The sequence below is a fragment of the Pipistrellus hanaki genome, assembly GCF_964339955.1.
Source record: "Pipistrellus hanaki genome assembly, chromosome: 8".
In the NCBI taxonomy this organism is placed as follows: Eukaryota; Metazoa; Chordata; class Mammalia; order Chiroptera; family Vespertilionidae; genus Pipistrellus; species Pipistrellus hanaki.
The window spans coordinates 59,522,556-59,542,975 of NC_140510.1; the positions used below are offsets into that span (position 1 = coordinate 59,522,556).

The following is a 20,420-nucleotide window of genomic DNA, read 5'->3' on the forward strand; positions in this document are numbered from 1 at the left end:
TACTGCTCTTTTCTCCTACTCAGACTTCCCTTGTAACAAATAAAACGTGTGAAAATTAAGAAGCTGGACAGGTAGATAATTACTAAGCAATGGGCAGACCTTCAGATAAAAGAAGGTCCCTGGCGTGTGACCTTTAGTTGTATTCTAATCCCTCTTCTGTTCACCAACAGGTCTACTTGTGACAGGTAGCTAGGGCCACTGGAAACACACTGGCTAAAACAGAACTTCTCATAAACACAGTATCGTAGCAGAATAGACCAAACCCTCAAATGTTATGGCAAACATTCAGGCCATCAATGGCCCATCTCTCCTTTCTATTTCAGGGACCCCAGCCCTCTCACGTGGTACTTACTCCCAAGTACTCCGTGGTCAGAAGCTTCTCGCCTGAGAGTTCGCCGAGCTGGGGCTGGATCAGTTCGTCTTTGTCCAGATCGGCTTCCATGGTGTCATGGTCCTCCTGTTTCAAAAGAGACATGGGGTGAATGCTCTGGACCCCCTGCCACAAGTTCCCGGTGGGCACCTGCCACAAAATGAGAAGGCATTAGCCCAGCCACAGCAATGCATGGGTCTGCATTTCAAAGACTCTCAGGAGCCATCTGCCTTCTGCTCATACCTCTCCAGGAAGACGAACGGGGGATGCCAGCCCGCCTCTTTAGGGAGCTGAGTGCCTATTAAACACCCCCACGACCACAGCTGAGAAGAGGTTCAATAAGATGCTCTACAGTCTTGAATTTATCCATGTGAACATCCTGGTTGTGGCATTACACTATAGTTTTGCAAGCTGTTACCATTGGATGGAACTAGGTAAAAGGCACATAGGATTGTCCTGTAGAATTTCTAACAATTGCATGTGAATCTATAATTACCTCAAAATAAAAGTTCCAACTGTAAAAAGAGAGGGGTTAAAAACAAAATAATAGCATTTGTGAGCTGGTACGCATCTGTGTGTAATCAAATGCCAGGTGAGCAGCAGTCACAGTAATGGGGGCCTGTGGTCCTTTCCCACCCGCTGCCAGGACTTGGGCGAGTATACACTGTCCTTTGCAGGTTAAATGATAAAGATCAGTACATAACAAACCAGACCTTTGTCTGACAGGGGCACTGACCAAAAAAGGACGGAGTCCATATGAAGTCAGGGAGCTGGCCTGCTGTGGAAGCGGGAAAGGGGGATGGGTACACCTGGGAGGAAGCTGGCAGTCCAATGTGGGGGGTGGGGAGGGGCTGGTAGAGGGGGTGCCCCAGGTCATCACGCCCTGGTGACCATGGTTCCTGAGATCATCTAACCAATCCTTCCCCTAATTCCTTGTCCACTCAACACCCTGTAATTTAGTTCCTCTAAACTTGCCAACAGGAAGAGAAAGCTCTATTCTGCAAACATGAGTACCCTGTTTTATTTTCAAATGAATTTCCAATTGTTCTGGATGCTCTAGGCTTTTGTGAATTTGATTTATCTGAGTCAGTTTCCAAGGAATCTGAAAGCTCAAATTCCCAGGAGGACTACCTCTGGGTAGGACTGTTGGGGGACGGGGGAGAACGGTGTGTGTGTATGCGTGTGTGTGTGTGTGTGTGTGTGTGTGTGTGTGCACGCAGACCTGTCTCTCCAGGCTCATTTTAGGACACAGATAGTAAGCACCATCTGCCATCGCTAGACAGTGTCACCCAGGATGGGCTGTCTGAAGAAAAGGGGGTTTGACTTATTCTAAGTGGTCCCCAAAGGCAGAGCAGAGCCAGCAGGCTCCAGAGCCTTCTCTGTCAGGCAGCCTGTCTCACTGGTGGGAGGGGCCACGTGGACTCCCACCAGCACACACTGGAGAGCATTTAAGTGGGGCCCTCAGATGGAACCATCGGGGAACCCGCTTTCCATTTCCATAGCACCTTCCGTCCTAACTCTTACAATGACTCTGGATCCTTCCATTATTATTCTGTCTGAAGTGGAAAACAAGCCTGAGACAGTGACAACTCCATGGTGACAGCTTGGCCTGGGCCTTGGGGAGCCCCTTTCTGCCCAGATCTTTTTGGCTTGGCCACTTGGGGCCTGCAGAGATGCCTGTTTCCGAAGAGGCCCAAGCGGACTCACCAGTCATCTGAGGCCCGAGGGTGCCCAGTGCCTGGTTCAGGTTAAGCTCAAGGGGCAGAGAGCATGAAGAAGAGGGCCACAGCAGCATCCTGCAGTCCACAGTCTCATCCCGCTCTCTTCCCATCCCATCTAATCACAGAGAATCCACTCCTATCCATCTTGGAACACCAGGTTCAGGGTCGATCTAACCTCTCCCTAGTCCTGACTCATTCACCACAGCCAGGGCAGTGCCTTCTCCTGGGGGGGCTTCACCTGAGTGGGCAGCTCAGCCAATTGTAGCTACCCACCATCCTGGCATTTCACACGGGGACCCTCAGCGGTAATGCCATCTGTGAGGCCTTGCCTGGGGTCAGCACTGGACAGCTAGGGAAGATGTACAGCGTGGCCTCGGCTCAGAGTTCAGTTTACTAAAACACCAACACCTCAGTGATCAAATAGCGTGTGCAGTACTTGATTATTTCAGGAAAATGACTGCTCCTTGTGAACAAAGGCAGTGGGTGCTGTGGTCAGAGTGAGCGGCAGGGCGCTCTGGGCAGTGGAGTCGTATTTCAGCACCGGCTGGAAATGGGCATGTGAAGTGCGATTTCACAGAGGTATTGGTGATAGGCCGCTTCCCTGCCAGGATGGAATTTGAAACGTTAAGAAACAAAGCAAACGTCCACATTCCGCTTCAATGGAAAATGAATGGTCAATAGCTAACCTCGGTCAACACTGGCGGAGTGTTTCTTTACCCCGGACAACAAGTACATGTGTGAGACATTCACTTGCCGGTCAAACTACACTCATACAAACTAGTGACCTCAATGAAAGCTCGATGTACAATATTAACATGCCCGAAAAACAAGTTTGTAAGGGATTTGTCGAAATAGTTATTTTTGTTTTTGAGTTAAAACAAGTTGAAGTTTTTTCATAAAAAGTAGCATATAGTTTTTTGGGTAATTGATAGGCCTTTCCTAACCTCCAGAAACACAGGACAAGGTCTGCACTTGGTCCCTACTATACACAACCCTTCACTAGAAGTTGACTCGAGTTGCAGCTTACTGTGTGAGTGAGGGCGAGAGAAACCGGGCACCGCAGCCATCCACTCACCACCGTCTCTCTACAAGCAAAACACAGGCCAATACCACTGGTGCTTTCAAGAATATCTTGTTAATGTTAAATGTATAAATGGAAGAAAACGGACGTGAAAATCATTTTTCAGTTGGTAATTCTTGGTTAAGACAGTTTTGTACCAAGCTCTAACTGGGAAGCCATGACTCTTGTCAGTGCCTAGGTTTCCCCATCCATCCCTCGGGGTCATCGTGCTGACCCCTTTAAAATCATGACTTAAATTCTCTGGTCTTGAAAAGGCTTGTGCTGTATAGATGTAAACAAGTCACTGTCATCATCTTTCTAGGAAACGCTGGTATTGGTGAAAAGGAAACAGAGGCATCGCCAGGGCTCCTGGGACTCGCAGAGCCACAGTAAACTGAGCTGAGCCCGTGGAGCTGGAGAGTGCAACTGAACAAAGAGACGCAAGAGCTGAATTCAATACTATTCAGTCTAATTCCCAGCCCCTCTGGGAAACTATGAGGGAGGGAGGTTCGGGAAGGTGAGGAAAGCAGGGGGTGCGGTGGGAAGTGTAAGCCGAGAGCTGACCAAGAGGATCAGAACCCCTGAGGATGGATAAGAACCTTCTGCAGTGGGCAAACCTAGGACACATTCACTGACAATTACTGCTGGAGCATTCCATCCGGGAGAGAGGCAACCACTTGCCCAATTCCTTCCCCAGTTTCCTCGGGAAGAATTCTACTCCCCTCACTCAAGCGCAGGCAGCTGCGGGTGGCCATGCCCCAGGGCCAGAGCTCACGTGGAAACAGCACCAGCCACATGGCTAACTTTTCTGAGCCGCTCTCGAAATGCCAAATGAAACACATTTCGCAATCCACTTAGTGAAGGAAGGAGGTGAGGGATAAGAAAATGCTTCGAGAATAAACGCCTCCTTAGGGTGGGGTTTTAAATACCATTGTTGGAAGGAATTTTACTAAAATTACTGGCCTTTATGTGCTCGAGCAGCGTGCATCAGATTACCGAAGGCAGAGCTTAGGGGTAACTGATTACTTCAAGAAATTCAGAGTGCCTCATAAGAAAGGCACTTGAGGTGAGAGGAATTTAGGGGCTCTAATGCGAAGCTTCCCCGTGGCAGCTCGGTGATCTTATGACACAAGATGCTTAACTGGAGCCTTTAGATACATAATACTCCAGACTGACCAGATTCTAAGCAATTGGCCTGAAAATAAAACTAAGGTTAACCACTAAATGCATTTGAAAACTCAGATTCTTTCAGATATAATGAGGAGAGCAGAATGTATTCAAGTGGTTTTACATATGACAAGTAAAAGTACCCAGTGTGTTTTCCACTTGAAATAATTATAAGACTGCTACCGACAGTTTAAATTTGAGACACCTTAGAACACTGCATTGTAAATCTCACTCTTTGTAAAAATAAGAGAAAAACACTCCGCATGGGAGAGAAAGGGTGGACAAGGTGACTGGGCAGGCAGCGTCAATACATTTCCCCTAGTGGAATGGAGCCTTTCTTTCCTTTTTGCTTTTTCCTGGGCGGAGGGGGTGCCCAGGGCTGCGGGGGAGCAGGTCCTGAATCCTCAAGGACACACCATGATGCCTGGAAGTTGTTTGGGACAGCAACTTCCCATCCTCAGAACAAACACGTCCAGGTAATGACGGCTGGTCTAATTACCAGTCCCGTTCAGGAAATAACTACATGATAGAAACCAGAGAAACCCCAAGGCCTTTACTTCTCTGATTCTTCTAACCCATTGCTTTAGCTGCTCAATTTGCTTGCTTAAACGTTTTCCGAAGTCTAAGTGAAACAGCAAGATATATGGTGATAATGGCAAAGTGCTCTGTGAAAAGCCAACATTAAAATATGTAATACACAGACTTGGAGGGGAAGTGAAAGACAGCAGGAAGCTTTTGTGGGACCGAGAGAGGAAGCAGCCATCATCACACCAGCAAGAGGACTTGTGGTTGCTTCTAAACAGGGGTCCTGAGTCTGCTCAGTTGATGGGGGCTGGGGAGGGCTCAGGGGAAGAACAGACTCAGGGACTAAGTGTGTGCAGCCCTGAGTGAAGTAGGGGGGTGGGGCTAGACAAGAAACCACCAGCCAGAACTGCACACACACCCCTGACACAATGTCAGCAAGAATGCCATAAGAAAAGACTATTATTCAATAAACCACTATGTTCAGAAATAAGGTTTAGATGGACCTCAACATCTTCATAAAATCTGTATAAAGCAGATTTGAAAAGTAAGAATTTGTCAGTGTTTTTCAAGTTCCTGGGGTGTAGGGGGAGTGAGGGAGAAGAGTAGGAATATGAATTTGGTTTTTCAGGAAAAAAACCTCGCAGGCTGGCTGTTACCACATCTGTATTGGGAACAGCCTCCTTCCCGCCTTCTTACCCACAGAGGGTGTCCCACCTCTCTTCTCCCTGCTTTCTACTTCCAGCTCCACCCCCACCACTGCCGGCCTCGGCTCCAGCTCAGCACACGTGGGGCCTCAACTCCAGCAGACCTCGGCCTGCATCCGTCTAGACCTCCCCTTGCTCTGATGATGTTAAAACTCAGTGCTAACACTGAGTCTGTGTCAGCACAATCACCCGATGAAGAGGGTACAGAGAGGCTCCTGTGCTGCCCTTTCTCTTCCCTGTCACCTTCGACTTGGAAGAAGGGCACAGCACACATGACCAAATGCACACACGACACGAGACAAAACCCTGTCGGCTTCCATAAGCTGCCCTGCCATGAAGATGTCTCCCAGGGATCAAGACAGTGTCCAGCCTCGGCGTTAGCGCCCAGCCCAGGGTCCTGGGTGAGACCTGTCCCGCATGGCTCGGGAGGAAGGAGGGAGAGAGAACCACTACGTGGACAGAAGGGAAGGAAAGGAAACTGTCATTTCTTGGTGTCCGTTATTTGCCACAGATTAACTCACTGATTCCACAGTTCTGTAATGAGTATTTATTTTTATAGATGAAGGCACAGAGTTAGTAAAGTGAAAGAAAATACAAAGGTAGCTGGGGTCTCACTGGGTGGGGCTTTGGATACTGCCTTTAGCAACTTAAAAAATATTTTTAAAAACATTTTTTATTGATTTCAGAGAAGAAGTGAGAGGGAAAGAGAGATAGAAGCATTAATGATAAAAGAGAATCATTGATCAGCTGCCTCCTTGCATGCTCCCAACTTGGAATGGAGCCTGCAACCCTGGCATATGCCCTGACTGGGAATCGAACCACGACCTCCTGATTCATAAGTCAACACTCAACCACTGCGCCACACCGGCCAGGCAGCAACTTAATTTTATTAGGTGATGAGGGGCATAGGAATGTCTTTTAAAAGGATCATGTGAAAGTGTATGCCAATGGGTCAGCCACTGTGGGGAGCTATTTGGCAGTATCTAGGAAAGATGAGACCCGTGTGCCCCCTGACCCAGCAATTCAAGGTGTAGCTATGAACCGCATAGAAGCACTCACACAGGAAACAAGGATGGGGAGCCTCTGTCCCTCAGAAAGGAACGGACAAACGCAGTGGTTCTGTCTTACGATGGAACACCACACAGCACTTGATGGACGAACTCGGCAACGTGTATTGGTACGAATAAATCTTTAACATGTAATGGTGAATGAAGAAAGCAAGTTGATAAGTGAATTGCACAGTATTGTGCCGCCTGTGTAAAATTAAAAATCACAAAACAGAGTGTATATTGTTTATAGAAACAAAGATTATAAAAGCACAGAATCGTCCATAGAATTTATACCAACTTCAGGATAGCAGTTAATTCTGGGAAGGGGAGGATGGCAGAAGGATGAAGGAACAGGTCCCCACCTCTTCTATTACTTTCTGGAATGTTGAAATGTTCCCCAACTTAGAAATGAAGTGTTCATGTCCCTGCATGACTTGAGCTTCAGGAAGAGGGTCTGGTGGCCACATGCAGGACAAGCTGGGAAGAGAAGAGACTGGGCTAGGCAATCAGTAGAGGGGAGACGAGACAGAAGCCAGCAGGTGGAGAAGAAAAGGAAATGAAGAGGAACAGGAAAGTGACCCTCAGAATGATGAGCCAGAGTCTGGAAGATGACAGTATGAGGGAGAAGGAACAATCACAGATCACTTAATGTTTACAGATGCGAGCCTGGGATGATTGGCAGTTGACTAACATCAGTGTTGGTTCACACCCACATGAGATTTACTTTTTAAAAAATTTTTTAAAAAAATATATATATTTTATTGATTTTAAAAAATATATATTTTATTGATTTTTCACAGAGAGGAAGAGAGAGGGATAGAGAGTTAGAAACATCGATGAGAGAGCATCATCCATCAGCTGCCTCTTGCACACCCCCAACTGGGGATGTGCCCGCAACCAAGGTACATGCCCTTGCCCGGAATCGAACCCGGGACCTTTCAGTACTCAGGCCAACGTTCTATCCACTGAGCCAAACTGGTCCCGGCTTTTATTGATTTTTTTACAGAGAGAAAGAGAGAGGGATAGAGAGAAACATCGATGAGAGAGAGAGAGAGTCACCGATCAGCTGCCTCTTGCACACCCCCTACTGGGGATGTGCCCGCAACCAAGGTACATGCCCTTGACCGGAATCGAACATGGGACCTTCCAGTCTGTAGGCTGACGTTCTATCCACTGAGCCAAACCGGTCTCGGTGAGATTTACTTCTGTTTGTTGAACATGTATCAGGGGTGTTAGACTTGAGCTGAGCGCTGTTCTAGTTCATGGTAGTTAGGAATTGGCCCATTTAGAGAAACCGAGGCTTGTACATGGCCAAGTCAGAACCCAACTAGGACCCTGATTCAAACAATTCTGACAGCCTAGAAATCATGAATTCCACAGGCCACCTTTTTCTCAGTGCCTCAAGCTCAGTTCAAGTACCGGGTGACAAGGGCCGCCCGGGACTTCCTGAATTCACGTGGCAGTTTTATTTTCATTGTGAAGACCGGCACTCTGAGTGGTCACTTAGCATGACTTTTCAGTTAAAAGCGTCTAAAAGCGTTTCTCCTCTCTCAGAATAAGGCCCTGTCCTTCCCAGGGCTCCAGGTGATCTGACCTTAGTGACCTTCTCTGATTCTATATCCTATTCCCACTTCTTGCTGTTCCTAGAATTCCCTGAAAATGCTTCTGCCTCATGGCCTTGACCTGTGCTGTTCCCACTGTCCACCACGCAGCCTACTCCCTCACGCCCTCCTCCTTTACTGCTCTTCAAATGCCACCATTTGACATTATTCCTATCGGCTTATTTGCGTGAGGTCTGCTTTCTCCTGACAGAGTATCTATGTTGCTTATTGCTATATCCCTAGATAGAGTGTCAGGCCTAGAATAGTGCCTGACAGCTTCTGGCAATTGAAACATTGGGAGTCAGTCAATTCTCCTCTACAGAAATCAAGTGTGACAGATTCATTAAAAACCATCATTTCAGGGCAATGGAAGATGACCAATGAAGAGAACAGCTTGAGAAGTGTTTGCTCACTGGGGAAGAGCTATTAAAATTAGGCAAGAATGGTGCATTCATGGTCCCTGTGCCTAGGCGAGTTCCCACCGATTTCAGGCAGGAAAACCCACAGCTGTACTGGTTGGAGGTGTGGACTTGGTAGAGGACAAGCAGCAGAGCAACTAGAAATGGGGGTGGGGGCTTGTCTCTGGAAACAAGAGCCGTGGAAGGACTGAGATGATAAAACATCCTGCACCCCTGACAAGCTCTAAAGTGCAGAGAACTCCAGAGAGCCCTGAGAAATGAAAAGCTTTGGGGAACTTACACATTTTCTGTGATTTTCATTGTGTTCCTCCACCTCCACACAGTTCAAGTGGCAGAGGTGGAAACCGTATTGGCTTGAGGTATGTAGATACAATCTCTGCTCAGATCTCTCCACAGTGAAACTATGTGGAGAGACCAGAAGGGCAGGGAGATAATAAGCAGATACCCCAGCTGCATACCCCAGTGGAGAGAAGTTCACAGAGACCAGGCAAGCTAACTGCATGCTAAACAAAACAGCACCAACTCAGCAGAACGCCATATAACCCAGAATCACTACAACATCAGCTACTATGCCTGCTTTTCAAACGAAGGCGTCACTCGAAGTGGTCGAGAAACAGAAAAGTGTGATCAGTACTCAGAAAAAATAAAGCAGCAAGTAGAACTAGTTTCGAGTGGGCCCAGACAAGCGCTTCAAAATATTTATCAAAATATTTAAAGAATTAAAGAGAAATGTGCTCAAGAGTTAACGGAAAATATACTAAAAATGAGTGAAAAACAGGAAATCTCAGTGAGGAAATGGACACTCTAAAAGGGAACCAAGTGGGGATTTTAGAGCTCAGAGTACAATAATGGAAATGAAATCTCAGTGGATTTTGCTCAGTGGTGGATAGGAGATGCCAGAAGCATCAGTTAATTGGAAGACATACCAATGGGCTCAAAGAACAGAGAGAAGAAACACTGAAGAAAAACGAAGAAAGCTTCTGAGAGCTATTAGACAATATTGAGTATTCTAATATGTGTGTAATTGGATTTTAAGGAGAGGAGAGAGAGAAAGGGACAGAAAAAAATACTTGAATAAATAATGGTAAACACTTCCAAAATTTGGTGAAAAACTAACTTTTATATCAAAGAAACTAAATGAACTCTAAAAAGGATAAAGGAAACCACACCTAGGCACATCAAATTGCTGGGAGCCAAAGCTAGGGAGAAAATCTTAAGTAACAAGAGAAAAATAACTCATCACATAGGGAAACAATGATAAATGACAAATAATAGCTGGATTCTCCTCAGGAACAATGGATAGAATGACATATTCAAAGTGTTAGAGAAAAACCTGTTGATCAAGGGGTCTAACTTAGTGAAAGTATTCTTCAAAAATAAAGGTGAAATAGAGACAGTTCCAGATTTTTATTTTTATTTTTGGCTTGTTTTATTAATCCTCACCCAAGGATATCTTTCCCATTGATATTTCGGTGAGTGGGAGGGAAGGAGAGAGGGAAAGAGTGAGTGAGGGAATGAGTGAGGGAGTGAGTGAGGGAGTGAGAAAGGGAGGGAGTGAGAGAGGGAGGGAGGAAGGGATGAAGGGGGAGAAAGAGAGGGAGAGGGAGAGAGAGAGAGAGAAAGAGAGGGAGAGAGAGAGAGAGGGAAAGAGAGAGAGAGAAACATTGCTGTGAGAGAGACAATTGATTGGTTGCTTACCACCTGCACCTAACTGGGGCTGGGGATCAAACCTGCAATCCAGGTACATGCCCTTGACCAGAATTAAATGGAAAAACATCCTTGGGGGAGGACTTTTAAAAATTTTAATATAAAAGAAGGCAGGAAGAATAGAGGAACAAACACGTGATAAACAGAAATTAAATGGCAAATAGCAAGATTAAACATTACACTAAATGTTAGATCTTTATCTCACATCATACACAAACATTAACTAAAAATGATCCTAGATCTAAATTAAAAGCTAACACTAAAAAAACTCTTAGAGAGAAGCATAGAGCAAGTCTCTGCAATGCCAGTGGCCATCAACTAGATATGCTTTTGCCTCCCAGGGGACATTCAGCTATGTCTGGAAACACTTTTGGTTATCACAACTTTGGAGTGAGGTGGATAACACAGGAATCTACGGGGGGGGAGGCCAGGGATGCTGTTAAACATCCCACAATGCACAGGACAGCCCTAGCACCAAGAATTATCTGGCCAAAAATGGCAACAGTGCCCAAATTGATAAACTCTCGTTTGAGCCAAGGTAGAATGCACTTAAGTATAAGGATTTATCAAATATAATAGGTCAAAATTAGAAATTTACATGCCTCACTACAAAAAGGTACTATTATTCCAAAAATATGTGATAATAGGGAAAAGCCATGAATTGCTTTGGTATTTATAAAAAACTAGTGACCTGGTGCATGAAATTTGTGCACAGAGGGGGGACATCCCTCTCACAATCTGGGACCGCTGGCTCCTAACTGCTCACCTGCCTGATCGCCCCTAACTGCCTCTGCCTGCCTGCCTGATTGCCCCTAACCCCTCTGCCTGCCTGCCTGATTGCCCCTAACTTCTCTGCCTGCCTGCCTGCCTGCCTGATCACCCCCAGCTGCTCTCCTCTGCTGGCCTGATCTCACATTAGCTTCTCACAGTTCACCCAGATTTGGTTCTGATTGGTCAGTTTCTATGCCAGTCTCTGGGCCTATCTCTGGGCCTGATAAGGGAGGCGGGGCTGATCAGCAGCCCCCAAAGAGGCCTGGAGAGAAACAGAGGCCTAGCTGCTGGCGGAGCCCTAAGAGAAAGAGAGGCAACGGTTGATCAACACCTGCCACGGAGACTGCGGATCAGATCCTGCCTCTCTCTCTGGGCCTCTCTCTGGGCCTGATCTGCAGTCCCCTTGGCAGTCAGTGCTGGGTCATCACAGCAACCCAGCACTGACTGCAGGACTGACTTCTGGTGTTCTGTTGAGCTTTCGGTCATTTTGGGCATTACAGACCCTGTTTTTTTTTTTTTTCTTTTTCTTTTTTTTTTTTTTTAAATATATTTTTATTGATTTCAGAGAGGAAGAGAGAGATAGAAACATTAACGATGAGAGGGAATCATTGATCGGTTGCCTCCTGCACCCTCCCCCCGGGGGGGGGGCGGGGGGGAGCAAACCCACAACCAGGTCATGTACCCTTGACAAGGATCGAACCTGGGACCCTTCAGTCCGTAGGCTGACACTCTATCCACTGAGCCAAACAAGCCAGGGCTGGGTTTTTATATATTAGGACTAGATAAGAAAAGTTTTACTGTAGAGCACTGGTCAACCATCTCAGCATCTGTTTCCATGGACAAGAAGGTATGTAAATGCCCGAAAATCATCAGGTGTCTCTGAGCCTTACCTTGTTGTGAGCCCTGGGACGTCTATTCCCATAGAAACCAGTGGGAATGAGGGAAGTGGCCATGAGTCAGCCTGTTGGGCAGTTTATTCCAGCCAATGTCGGACAGCACAGGAGCCGTGTTATGGAAATAAATGAATTTAGAGCGAGAAAAAAGGCAAAAGCTTTAATTGGGAACACTTTTTTAATGGACTTGGTTAAATAATGGAAAAGGCCCAGTAAGCGATGCAGACATAAGACAGACAGTTCTTTGCCAATTAGGTAATGGAATTAAAAGTGTATCTGCACTGTGCCAAGCAAGCTGACCACTGTGGGGCCCAGCAGAGCAGTTCGTGGAGAACAGCTTGCTGCTGGCTCTTGAACATGTACCTGAAGAAGCGCCAGGTGGGTCAGCCATCCCACAGGTTATGCAGGAAGGTGGCCGGGAGAAAGGAGGCATGGCCCACGCACTCCACAATGGCAAAGGCACTTGAGGGAAACCCGCTCAGAAACCCCATCTTCTGTGTTAGCGAGATAACGGTATGTGCCCCTAGTTCATAAAATCAAGTTCACCCTCCACGTCATGCACCCCACCCCTCACCCGTGTTCCCCGCTTTTTTAAAGGCATCATCACCATCCCATCTACCGGGGGTCCAAGATGCCAGCCTTCAGGCCTAATGACATGCCCGTCAGTTACCCATTCCTGCCGGTTTTGCCCTCCAGGAGCCCTCGGCCAAGGCTAACCTCACTGCCACTGTGCGTGCAGCGCAAGGGAGGGCAGGCCCACAGGCTTGCACACCTGCCAGGGTTTGAATCTCAGTTCCACCAATTACTGCCCCTGTAACAAGTTTCTGAACCTCCCTAAACTTTAGTTTCTTGTCCATAAAATAGGGCCAAAAACAGAACCCACTGGGCAGAGGGGCATGTGGAATAAATGAAAGGAAGCTCGGTAAGCTCCTGGCCCCAGCCTGCACATAGCAAGCTAAGTATTCCTAAGCTTCCTGGGTCTGCAGTGAAGTTGCACACTGACACCAGATGACTCTTCCTAAGGCACAGTTCTGTTTGCAGGCGCCCCCCGCCCCCCCAGCCTTCGCCCCCTGGGCTCACAATTACTCAGTGGTTCTCCATTTTCTGCAGCCTGGCTCCAGATCACCATTCTAGCCTTGTCTGCCACCCTGTGCCCACGCTGAGGCCAAGGTGAACCATCCTTGGTAGGTGTCAGGCCCATGCTCCCAGCTCTTGGCATTCCTTGGCTGGGATGCCCACCCTCTCTTATTTGCTATGTGTGTTTTTGTTTACTTCTCACCCAAGGATATGTTTACTATTTTAGAGAGAGAGGGAGGGAGAGAGAGAGAGAGAGAAGCATCGATGTAGGAGAAAAACACTGGTAAGTTGCCTCTCGTATATGCCCCAACCGGGGATGGAACCACAACCTGGGTATGTGCCATGACAGGGCATCAAACCCACCATCTTTTGGTGTATAGGACGATACTCCATCCAATTGAGCCATCTAGTCAGGGCTGCTATATATATATATATTTAATAAAATGCTCTTATTTATTTTTTAATATATATTTTTTTATTGATTTCAGGACGGGAGAGGTAGAGAGAGGTAGAAACATCAATGATGAGAGAAAATTATTGATTGGCTGATTCCTACACACCTGCTACTGGGGACTGAACCAGCAACCCAGGCATGTGCCCTGACCAGTAATTGAATCCTGACTTCCTACTTCATAGGCTGACACTCAACCACTGAGCAACACTGACCAGGCAGGGCTGCTATGTTTTTAAATAAAAGTTCCTTTTGAAAGACTTTGGCCTTTATCAGTTGGGTGAATATGAAGGGGATCAATGACCCAGATGACCAGATATGAGTATGGCAGGAATTGTCCCTGCCTGGACCCTAGCAGCGGCAATGGTGGGATGGAGGAAGCAGGAAAATCAGGGAAGGTCTGAGACCACACAAGGTCTCTGAGCTTCTTCACGCTTGCAGAGTCCACTTCAGGGAGAAAGGGGAGGTGAGGCTGAGAGTTTGGGAGGGCTAGGCTCATAGCCTCCGGGCTTAACTGTGTCTTTTATTTTCTCTCTTCTAATGCTCTGACATCTGGGGCCTTCCTGACCCTGGGGACCATCTCTCCCAGAGCTAGCCAATTCCTGGAGATAGTAAAACACTCACTTGGGAGTGTATCTTCAAATGCAAACCAACCAATCCAGAGCCCACACCCAACTCCAGACTCACACCCTGGGCCATTGTCCACCTGCCCTCATCACCCCAGGGCCAGGGACCAGATAACCAGAGTCAGCCTTCTTGCCCAGAGCCCACTGAAACCATTCGAACTAGTCAGTCCTAAACCAGCTCCCTTGTCTCGCCCATTCCTTCCCACAGAGACCACATCAAAGGCCGTTGGCCACGTGGCCCGGTGCTCCCCGTGCAGTCCCAGGACACGGCACACCCTGCCTCCTGGGGACTGTAACAAACTAGCTCTTCGAAGCCGACTGTCTTCTGACCTGTTAGCCTTACTGAACCTCAGATTTCCTACTAATACACTATGTTTTACCACGCCCAAGGCTACATGCTCATCTCTGGCACCCACGGGCCAATCAGAGCCAGAGCACAATGGGATGCCAGGTGCAGGGACTCTGGTATTGGCATTGTTCGCTGTAGCCAGGCATGGGAACCTGAAGCTGGCGACAGCGCCAATGTATGGGCGACGATGATATAATCACCGTGACAGCAATCCTGGGAGCGAACATTCACCGAGGGCTTACAATGGCCCGGGAACCATGCCAAGTGCTTTGATGTTCATTATTCTCAGAGAAGCCGATTCAGTTCTACTGCCCGAGGCTGCCTTTCCTTTGGATACTGAGGGCCTTGTATTGGTAAATGTATCTAAAGAGAGCATCATATTAAGTTTTACTTTGAAAAGTAGTGACATGGAATTTTTAAAAAAGAAACAGGACCCAGCCCTGGCCAGGGGGCTCAGCTGGTTGGAGCATCATCCTGTACACCAAAAAAAAAAAAAAAAAAAAAAAAAAAAAATTAATAAAAACATATCCTTGGTGAGAATTTAAAAAGAGGAACAAGACCCAATTTTCTGCTTTCTACACTGATGCTTTAGCAAATATGGTTAAGAGGAAGGCAAGAAAAGGTCTAGCCTTCCTGTGTCACAGTCAACCACATGGGAAGGTCACTGGGTCTGAGTTTACCACAGTCACCTGGGGGGGTCAGTGGTAGACCCACCACCAGCATTCTCCTCCTCCCGGCACCTGACCAACTTCCTCTCCTCAGAGTGTGTACATAGAACATGGGGTCAGGTGGAAGGGGTGGAGGCAGAAGAACTGATAAGACAAAAAAACTATTCCAGCTCCTAGGAAAAGATGAAAAATCATATATATTTTAGGAAGAGAAACTTTTATAAAAAATATATTTTTTTTTATTGATTTCAGAGAGGAAGGGAGAAGTGGGGAGAGGAAGGGAGGGTGGGAGGTAGGGGGGGAGAGAGAGGGAGAGAGAGAGAGAGAGATCAATGATGAAAGAGAATCATGGATTGGCTGCCTCTTGCACTGCCCCCACCCCCCAACTGGGGATGGAGCCTGCAATCCAGACATGTGCCCTTGACTGGAATGGAACCTGGAACACTTCAGTCCGCAGGCTGACGGTCTATCCACTGAGCAACACCAGCCAGGACATGAAGAGAAACTTTTAATGCCCAAACTCATAAACATTATATACAACAAAACTGTAAACCAATGGTTCTTTAAGTGTGGTCTGGGGAAACTTTGGAGGTCTCAAGACCTGTTCAGGGGTTTCTGAAGTCTAAACTATGTTCACAATAGTATATTATTATTATTATACTAGAAGCCTGGTGCACTAATTTGTGCATGGGTGGGGTCCCTTGGTCTGGCCAATCAGGGCCAATTGGGGTCATCTTGCCCAGACCGGGGGGAGGGACTGCGGGAGATTGGCAGGCTGCACAAGGTTCGCTGTGGGAGTGCACTGACCACCTGAAGGCAGCTCCTGCATTGGGCATCTGCCTCCTGGTGGTCAGTGCCCATCATAGTGACCAGTTGCTTGGTCATAATGGTCACTTAGGCTTTTATATATATAGACTAGAGGCTCGGTGCATGAAATTCATGCATGGGGTGTGTGTGTGTTCCTCAGCCTAGCCAGCACCTATCCAATCCTAGACTGCTGGCCCCCAACCACTCGCCTGCCTGCCTGCCTAAGCACCCCGTAACCACTCCCTTGCCAGCTTGATTGACGCCTAACTGCAGCCCGACTGCCCCTAACTGCCCTCCCCTTCCAGCCTGGTCACCCCTAACTGCCCTCCCTTGTCAGCCGGTCACCCCTAACTGCCCTCCCCTGCAGTCCTGGTCATCCCCAACTGTCCTCCTCTGCAGGACATCTTGTGGTGGCCATCTTGTGTCCACATGGGGGCAGCCATCTTGTGTGTTGGAGTGATGGTCAATTTTCAAATCACCTCTTTATTATATAGGATATTATATTCAACAGATGTATGTATGTATAATACATACATAAAACAATATAGTTATTTTAATGTAATAATAAGATCTGTCTTTTTTACTCTCTTATCTACTGAGGTTTTTCTAGAGGCTATGTGACCATGGTGCTCAAACCCTATAGATAATGTAATGTATGCTTCAGTATCCCTGTGTTTTCTAGATTTTCATAGCTAAGTTTGTTCTTAGTAATTCTACTGTGCTTTTCCTAGCCATCTTTAGGTATATCTACTATAACTGCTCTGCTTCATTAACACCCAATAAATCATTATTTTGAAATCTTAAGTTTTCCTTTTTCCTATGCAAAAATGGGCTAGAAGTACACTTACTGTTTTATTTACAATAGTATTTTTATAATCAAAAGAAACTTTTCTGAGTTTTAAAAATATCTCTAAAACTGTTACTATTTAAAAATTGAAGATCCAAGTGGCCCTGGCTGAAGTGGCTCAGTTGGTTGGACCTATGCACTGAAGGATCACAGGTTTTATTCCCAGTCAAGGCACATACCCAGGTTGCAGGTTCTATGCCCTGATTGATGTTTCTCTCTCACATTGATGTTTCTTTTTCTCTCTCTTTTTCCCTCCCTCCCTCCCTCCCTCCCTCCCTCCCTCCCTTCCTCCCTCCTTCCTTTCCTCCCTTTCTCCATCCTTCCCTCCCTCCCTCCCTCTTCTTTCCTTTCTCTCTAGAATCAATGAAAAACATATCCTCAGGTGAGGATTTAAAAAAAAACAAAACAAGACTCATTCATTCTAAAATAAAAGATAAAAGACAAGAACATTTGTTCATAATACCCTTTTCCTATGGTTTTAAGGATTGATCACTGGCTTATAAAAGGGAGAGGAAAGGACTTGCTTTCTTTGTTTTGTTTTTGTTTTTTTCTTATATATTTTATTGATATTTTACAGAGAGGAAGAGAGAGGGCTAGAGAGTTAGAAACATCGATGACAGAGAAACATCGATCAGCTGCCTCTTGCACACTCAGCTGGGGATGTGCCTGCAACCAAGGTACATGTCCTTGACTGGAATCGAACCCGGGACCTTTCAGTCCGTAGGCCGACGCTTTATCAACTCAGCCAAACTGGTTTTGGCAGGACTTGCTTTCTTAACTTAAAGCTGCACCACTGATGGAAAGATGCTGAGAAAGTGAAACTGACTCATCAGAAAGTTCTGTGACTTACAGAGGGAGGAAGCTATTACAAGGGCAAAACTGCAGATAAAAAACAGAAATATGATGGACACAATCTTTCCCTGTTTTATAGAGGTCAATAATTTACCTTATTGTGTCTTATGCAACAGAACAAATTAGAATAGTTTTACATGCCAGAGAAGCTGAGGTATGATTTTGAGACCAATTAGTAAGAGTTTAAAGAAAAAGAATTTGGACATTTTATTTATTAAAAATATATTTTATTGATTTTTTTACAGAGAGGAAGGGAAGGGGATAGAGAGTTAGAAACATCGATGAAAGAGAAACATCGATGAGCTGCCTCCTGCACACACCCCCTCTCCCCGCTGGGGATGTGCCTGTAACCAAGGTACATGCCCTTGACCGGAATCGAACCTGGGATCTTTCAGTCCGCAAGCCGACATTCTATCCACTGAGCCAAACTGGTTCCGGCAGAATTTGGATATTTTAAAAATAGATGTATATATATTTTACAATTATACAAATTATAGATGTATTTTCTTTAAAAGTAAAAACTGAAAATGTCATAACTTTTCAAACTAGATTTAAAAGCCACTGAAGCTGCATGATGGGTATAGGAACTCTCTCCATTATTATTTTTTTCTATACAACTAAAAGTTTGTCCTCTCACAAAAAATATGTAAAAAACAAGGCCACGAAAGAACCTGGAAGGGTAAGTTATTGCACTGTCTTGGTTGGAGAAACATGACCAGGGCCTTGTGCAGCTGATGTTGCTGATGCCTGCTGGACCAGAAACTGGGAAAGAATTACAGCATGCTCCTTTCCAATAAAACAGTAGCTTGTTGAATAAAGATTAAGCTGCAAACATAAATGGTGAATTAATATCTCATTTGCAGAATTATGCCTGGTCTTGCTATTTGCCTTGCATTTATCCAGTGTCAACAGTAACTCCTCATCAAAGATCTTTTATGGAAATGCTTGGAAACAAAACACAACTGGTGTTGGCTAAAATACTTAACGTATTGAACACTTTTATTGACTTTCCCTTTTATCCTGGAACAGCTGCCCTGACGTCTGCACTGATGGTGCAAAAGCAATGAAGGGAAAACCACCAGTGTGTGAGCATCGATTAGGCCACATGTGTCAAACACAAGGCCCGCGGGCCAAATCCAGCCTGCCAGGCCTTGCAATGTGGCCCGCACTGCGCTGTCATCACTGCACTCCGCTGTCAGTTTATGACATTGTCAGTTTATGACTGTTCAGTAAACCATTCGGCCCGCGATTTAGGCTGGATTTTAGATTTTGGCCCCTTCTCTGATTGAGTTCGACACCCCTAGTTAGGCAATGCTACCAAACCCTGTGTAGTCAATCACTGTGTTCTCCACTGCCACCAGGTAGGTAGACAGATAAAGATGACAGGTAGGTGATAGGAATGTGACAGACAGAGTTTCATTTAGCAGTGTCCTTGATGAAACAGCTGGAATTAATGTTATTAAATCCTGCCTGTTGTGGCCCATCTGTGTAGCATTGGGATGCACATGATGGTTTTCCAGAGGAGACGAGCTGCCAGCTGAATGAGGAACTTTTTTCAAGGAACACTATTTTTGCCTGAAAGAATGACAGACAAACTGGTTCGTCAGACTTGGGTTTTGGCAGACATTTCCTCAAAAACTAATGAGGGGAATCTGCCACTTCAAGGAGAACAATGGATGGTATCTATTATCAATAATAAAATTTGAAATGTCAAGAGAAAATAATAAAAAACCCCACTTGTATCGCTACTGTGAGCTTGATAGCTTCCCAATACCTAAAGACTAATAAATTGTATTAAACAATACATTTCTTCAAAGCACTAGATAAAATGTGCTTGACCTCTTAAATAGTACTTCTCTTCTGTCCATGATCTTGTGTGTCCTGTCCAAGCTAATCTAATGAGGGTTTCATTTCTCTGAAGAAAGGGTCTGGAGCTTGTGGGCCAAGCAACTTATAAGAAGCAACTTAGGAAATAATGGAAACATTTGCCCTGACGCAATGTCTCTCTCCTCCTGCCGTCAATGTTCAGCCTCTCCCTTCCCTCTCTCCTGGACTCTTCTAATATGCACTGTAACATGCTCAGGGCTCCTGCAAATGAAAACAAACCAAAAATGCCCTGTTTAGCTACCATCCACTCTGCTCTTGCTCACAGCCCTCGGTGGGAGCTGAGTAGAGCAGGTCACCCTTGCTAACACTCTGCAGTGAATGGTCAGGATCATTAGGGAGGGAGAGTCCAGGAGCTGCTGACCTGATTCACCAGAGTTGAGTTGGCCCCAAATGCCAGGTCCTTTCCTTATCATCTCCTATCTAAGCTTCTGTGGAAAGAGCTGTATGTACTTATCAGCACCATTTTCTTCCTTCCTCGTGCTCCTCAACCACTCAGTTTGGCCTTTGCCCCATCAGTCTGTCTCCCATCTAAGCTTCTGTGGAAAGAGCTGTATGTACTTATCAGCTCCATTCTCTCCCTTGCTCATGCTCCTCAACTACTCAGTTTGGCCTTTGCCCCATCAGTCTGCTCCGCAAATGATAATTAGAGTTTTCAGGAAGTTCCCAGAAGGCCAGGAACTTCTAGGCCATTAGTCTGCTCTGCAAATGACCTCTGATCCACTGATTCCTCGAGCCCTTTTCACTTCCCACTTTCACTGATCAGTCCTCTCTTCACCTCTTACCTACACTTCCTCCTCCCTACCGCCCCAGGTAGTGTCTGGGGTAACAAAGAGGGCGGAACTCCCACAACTTTCCTCTACATGGACATA

The 20,420-nt window shown here is 46.2% G+C and overlaps 1 protein-coding gene across 2 annotated transcripts in view; it reads right to left on the reverse strand.

The window, feature by feature from the left end:
• The window catches only part of ARMC9 (armadillo repeat containing 9), a 100,709-nt gene that overhangs the window by 25,048 nt on the left and 55,241 nt on the right, over positions 1 to 20,420 (reverse strand). For both annotated transcript variants that reach the window (XM_084891779.1, XM_084891780.1), the window contains exon 20: positions 353 to 457. In XM_084891779.1, coding sequence (XP_084747905.1) covers positions 353 to 457 — 105 coding nt within the window. The remainder of the gene's footprint in view (positions 1 to 352; positions 458 to 20,420) is intronic.